General features: G+C 36.3%; 1 protein-coding gene across 1 annotated transcript in view; it reads left to right on the forward strand.

The window, feature by feature from the left end:
- The window catches only part of COL4A5 (collagen type IV alpha 5 chain), a 270,709-nt gene extending 266,274 nt beyond the window's left edge, over positions 1-4,435 (forward strand). Inside the window, exons 48-51 of the mRNA XM_026014911.2 lie at positions 27-204; positions 2,068-2,182; positions 2,514-2,686; positions 4,209-4,435. Of these exons, the coding sequence (XP_025870696.1) occupies positions 27-204; positions 2,068-2,182; positions 2,514-2,686; positions 4,209-4,290 (548 nt within the window). The 3' untranslated portion in view covers positions 4,291-4,435. The remainder of the gene's footprint in view (positions 1-26; positions 205-2,067; positions 2,183-2,513; positions 2,687-4,208) is intronic.
- Positions 4,436-6,000: the final 1,565 nt, after the last annotated feature.

Genomic DNA, 6,000 nt, shown 5'->3' on the forward strand with positions numbered 1-6,000 from the left:
ATCTTTTTCTCCCCAATTCTTCCTAGGGACGGCTGGCAGTTGCCTTCGTCGCTTCAGTACCATGCCTTTCATGTTCTGCAACATCAACAATGTTTGCAACTTTGCTTCAAGAAATGACTATTCTTATTGGCTGTCTACCCCAGAGCCCATGCCAATGAGCATGGAGCCCCTGAAGGGCCAGAGCATCCAGCCATTCATTAGTCGGTGAGACATTGGTGTAGCTTTGACTTTGACCAATTCCCAATTAATTTAGCTGGTCAGAAATGAGTCTAAAGCTAATAATTCGATCATATTCTTCCCACATTAGGTCGAACAGAGGTGCCTTTATACTATTCAATTAGGTATTTAGTTTAAGCCATATTAATTGGAGATTTGCTTTTGACCAGACCCTATGATAGACATAGTATAGTATACAAAGAAATCAGACTAATCATTAAGCAAATATATGTACATTAATATCTAGCAGGCTTGGCCAAGTGTTACAATAGATCTAATAAAACGTTATGAAAGCATAAGGAAAACAATGTTTAATTTTAACTGGATAAATCTGGGATGACTATATGGAAGAAGTGTATTTTGACCTGGTTAGTACTTAAAGGATGGGAAGAACTTGAGACACAGGTAGTTATAAGGGGGGAGGGCATGGGAATGGGTAGAAGATTGCTGTGTCTAGAATGTAGTTTGTAAAGGTTCCATAGGAAGAAGAGAGTAAAAAATTAACTTGGACTGAGATGGTAGAAGGCTTTCAGCATCAGGTTTTATTTTGGAATTAATCTGGCATTAATGGGGAGCCATGAAAAGTGTTTGAGCTACATTTAGGGAAAAATTACAGAGCCATCCATATGTAACATGGATTACAGAGGAGATAGTCCTAACATAGAGAGACCAGTTAGACTGAAGGTTTTGCTATAGTCCTGGTAGGAATGGATTGGAACTGTCAGTGGGGAACATGTATCATTTTAATAGAATAGGATTTGGCAGTGGATCAGTTATGGGATGGAAGAAGTGATAGCTAACGTTCAAAGCATGAGTAACTAGCAGGAGGGTGGTACCATTAATAGAGACTTCCTAGAGTTTTGCCACATTAGAACTCTAGTTTAATTCAGTCTCCTAGGCTTATTAGATACTGCCATTTTCATTCTGATCATGGACCAATTGATTTAAGAGTCCACTAACCACAAAGGATGAATCATTAGTCTAGTTTCTTTGACATTGAATATAATGGTTAAACCTAGTTCAACTTCTCTCAGTAACAAATTCATGGTGCCCTTTTTTAATACATTTGCCCAGATTTGGGAGGAATTTATTTTTTGTGATTTTTGTCAGTCCTAACACTTGGGAGTAAAGGGCCCTATTTCCTGTTTTGTAGATAAACTTCACCAAATTTATTCAGTCATAAGTCAGAAGGTCCCTTCATAATCTTTATTAAAGATATGGTAGACTTGGCTATATTTATTTTATTGAAGGTTTACTTGATTTTATAGATTTAAGCCACATCTCTACGTGCCTGGGTAGCTGCCCAGCATTCTGGAAATGCTGTATTTCTCTAGATATGGCCAAATGGTTAATAAATATCCTTTGGACCAAAAATAATGGGTGGGAATTGAGAAAATACTGTTTCTTATCTTTTCCAGTTCACCAGACACTGTTCTTACCACAGTTTTCAGCATTACTAAATGTCTACCATACAGTTGGGCACTTTGACAGCAAGTAGTATGTGCAATACACGAAGCCAAACTCTTACAGCAATTATGGCATTGACTATAGCAAGTATTAATACAAATTTAAGGAAGAATGGAAAATGAAAATGGTATAGCAGTGATATACTATATACTATAGTATAGTTTCTTGAAAAAAGCCTACAGTTTTTGTTTATAACTTTATTAAGTAGATTGGGAGACAGGGCTTATAAAAAAGCAATTCTTGAAGTGCATTTTTCTTCTGCTTTTGTGAGCATAGATGACACCTTAATGGGCTTCTATACCCAGAAGGCTTTGACAGAAGAGAAACTGCTAGTTCCCACATACTCACTGTGTAGACTGTGTTCCCCTCCCTTTCCCTTACCAGATGTGCAGTATGCGAAGCTCCAGCTGTGGTGATTGCAGTTCACAGTCAGACCATCCAGATTCCCCATTGTCCTCACGGATGGGATTCTCTCTGGATTGGCTATTCCTTCATGATGGTATGAAATACTCTTCCTTATCTTTGTCACCATAGCTGACTGTCCATCATATTGTATATCTACCCAAGACAAGGAATCCCTGTCATTTGCCCAGTACGAAGTTTGAACTTCAATTAGCTTCTGTCCAGATATTGAGTTCCCCTTCACATATTTTCTAGAATATATTTACATAATCTGTCTGTTACTTCTGTTGAGTACCCTTGATGTGGAGACTTTTCTTTTACCTCTTGCCCTAGTTCCTTCACTGGATTTGAATTTTTGGGCAAATTTAGGACATATCTGTGGGTATTCACGAAGGTACTAGTGGCACATTTTCTCTTATCTTTTCTAGCACACGAGCGCAGGAGCAGAGGGCTCAGGTCAAGCCCTGGCCTCCCCTGGTTCCTGCTTGGAAGAGTTTCGTTCAGCTCCTTTCATTGAATGTCATGGGCGGGGTACCTGCAACTACTATGCCAACTCCTACAGCTTTTGGCTAGCAACTGTAGATGTGTCAGATATGTTCAGGTAAGGTACTTATGGCTTTTGTTTTTTTGGTACTGATGGCTTTAGTTCAGTTTAGATCCTAAGCTTCCTTCAGAGGTGCTAGGGAAGAGAGAAGCAATTCATGGATGATTTATACCCAAGAAATGTTAAAGACTTAGTTGACTGTGTTTTGTTTTTTGTTTTTTGTTTTTGTTTTTGCTTGTTCTTTTCATATACCTGACTCAAGACAGAAAAACACCTGGCTAATGTTAGGTATGTGTGCTTTTAGATGGTTTGGTTGTAGTAATCCTTCAGTAGCAAAACAGACAAAGCAAGAAAAGGTTATGTGATCTGCTCAACAATAAGTGAGCTGTTCAACTAGACTGAGGCCATGCCAGGAACTAAAGATCAAAGCTGTGATCTGTGATCCCTGACCAAGTCCAGTGATCTCTTCTCCCAGGATCTTTTCTTTTCTTTCTTTTCTTTTCTTTTTTTTCTTTTCTTTTCTTTTCTTTTCTTTTTTTCTTTTCTTTTCTTTTCTTTCTTTTCCTTTCCTTTCCTTTCCTTTTATTTTTCCTTTTCTTTTTTTCTTTCTTTCTTTCTTTCTTTCTTTTTTTCTTTCCTTCTTTCTTCTTCTTTTTTTTAATTTTTCTTTTATTTATTTATGATAGTCACAGACAGAGAGAGAGAGAGAGGCAGAGACACAGGCGGAGGGAGAAGCAGGCTCCATGCACCGGGAGCCTGATGTGGGATTCGATCCCGGGTCTCCAGGATCGCTCCCTGGGCCAAAGGCAGGCGCCAAACCGCTGCGCCACCCAGGGATCCCTTCTTTCTTCTTTCTTTCCCTTTTTTTTTTTTTTTTTTTGAGAGAGACAGCATGAGCAGGGAGGGGAGAGGAGGAGCAGGAGAGGCAAGAGAGGGAGAGATAGAATCTTAGGTATGTTCCATGCCCAGCATGGAGCCCAAAGTGAGGCTCAGTCTCAGGATCCTGAGATCATGACTTGAGCCAAAATCGAGAGTTGAATGCTTAACCAACTGAACCACCCAGGCACCCCTTTCCCAAGATGTTTTCAATGCTTTCATCCAAGTGTTTGAGTGAGTAAGATCACATATAGTATATGTACTTCAGGATAATTCAATCTATTGGATTTTTTCTGTTTTAAATTAATTTTTATATATTGCTTCTTTTGAGTTACCCTTACTCGATATTTTTCTTAACAATTATTTTTTTGCACTTTGTATGCATATGTTTTATAATTTATTCATTATAAGGTGCCCAGATGTCCCTCATTCTAGGACTGTTATAAAAATGTCTAAGAAATAAATAGGGAGAGGCAGATAAAGTTAATAGTGGTAGAGGGAAGAGTCAGAAAAATGAATATGACCAGTAATGGCTCTTTGACCATACCAGTTACTGCACTAGATCACATTGATCAAAAGTTAATCATTAAGTCATAGGAGAGCTACTTAAGCACAAAAATAATGTTTGGTTGTGAATTTGAACCATAGTAGAATTGAAATACCAGAAAAGGCTAATTGTATCATCTTGTTTCTTATTTCCCAGCAAACCTCAGTCAGAAACACTGAAAGCAGGAGACTTGAGGACACGTATTAGCCGATGTCAAGTGTGCATGAAGAGGACATAACATTTTGAAGAACCTTGCGTGTTTTTAAATGTGATATATATATATATATATATATATATATATATATATATATTTCCCAGGATGCAACGTCTCACTCTTCCCAACTTTACCACTGCTGCCACCAATGGTGCTACTATATATGACCAAGAGAACATGCTGACTAGTAACCATGAAGATTCGGATGTACCTCAACAATGTGCCAGAGCAAGGTCTCTATTATTTTTTTATGAGTGAAATAAGAAAATGAATTTACTTTTTGGGTCCAGAATGACTTTCCCCAAGGATTATAAGATGAAGATTACATATTTTGCCCAGTGACTAAAACAGCACATTAAAAATTCAATTAAGAGAAGAATCATACTGAGTAAAATAAAAGACTGCAGTTTGGGGGAAGAATTATTTTTCATGGTGCTACTAATCCCACTGTATCCCAGGATTTTAATATAAAAGTGTTAAGCTTATTTTGCTTTGTAAGTAAAGAATGTGTATATTGTGTAAACAGACTTTTAGCTCAAAATGTTGTCATTTAGATGTGATCTGACATGAATCACTCTTTACAGACAACCTAGGCAAACCTAGAATACAGACAAGATTTTGTATCCATGTGTATCAAAGTGAAAGAACTTCTATTCTTACATCAAGTTACTACTGAGAATAAATTTATTTTGCATTCCATCCCCTAAGTTCTTATTTGACTTTTAAAAAATAGGTCATTTTAGTCACTTTAATCAGAATTTTAATGTTCATGTTAACATACCAAATTATAATATCTAATAGAACAATTTCTCTTTTGCTGTATTCTTCAAGATTCTTAATACCAGATGCCATCCTTTTTAATGTTTCTTACATCTTGTTTTTGCTCATCCCTAGGCAAAATCCTCCCAAATAATCTTGAGAAACAAAAATATGCAAAAAAAAATGATGATTTGTCCCCTGTGCTTCTTCTGTAAGAATTATTCTCCTTTGATCTCTGCTTGTACAAGGACTGGGAAGACAATTCTTGGTTAGTCTTCTCTCCTCAGTTACAAAGCCAATCGATGTTTCTTCCTCTTTTTTATTTTAAATATTTTATTACAAATAGTCATAGAATACCTTATTTCCCTAGTTGTCCTCTTTTCACTTAATGTTTAACTCACCAATATCAATTTAATTAAAGATATCCTATGTTGTAAGTATGGATTGTTGTGTTTCTCTTACGACTATGTGTAAAAATCTGCTCATTTACAGGTAGACTATATATCTGCACATCAACAAGTAGTCCTTTCTCAGAGAATCATTTAGAGCAGTTCCAAAGAGGCTTCTGCAGACTTTGATCACTCTCATAGCTGATAGAAGATATAATGTAAACTTTTTCTAATAAACAAAACAACCTATTGGAAAGTACTTTTGAGATAATAAATTTATTAACACTATTGTGTTGATGGCTGAGAAAGGAAGCACAACTACTTTCTGTTTAGGGAAAAATTCATTAATAATGTTTAAAGCAGATTAGTGAGTTAATATTCCTAATGATTAAGACTGAATACATGTAGCTCTCTAGTTGAGAACTTGCTAAAAATAAGAGGCATTAAAAGCCTCTATAATAAAATTTGTATTTCAATTAAACTATGAAACAACCAAAACAATTTTGAGCATTTTAGACTATAATATGAACCCATGCAAAAGCTAAAGCTTAGAGTCTTTAGTTGTAGAAGTTAGATTCTAAACAAT

Source organism: Vulpes vulpes, chromosome X, assembly GCF_048418805.1.
Source record: "Vulpes vulpes isolate BD-2025 chromosome X, VulVul3, whole genome shotgun sequence".
Lineage (NCBI taxonomy): Eukaryota > Metazoa > Chordata > Mammalia > Carnivora > Canidae > Vulpes > Vulpes vulpes.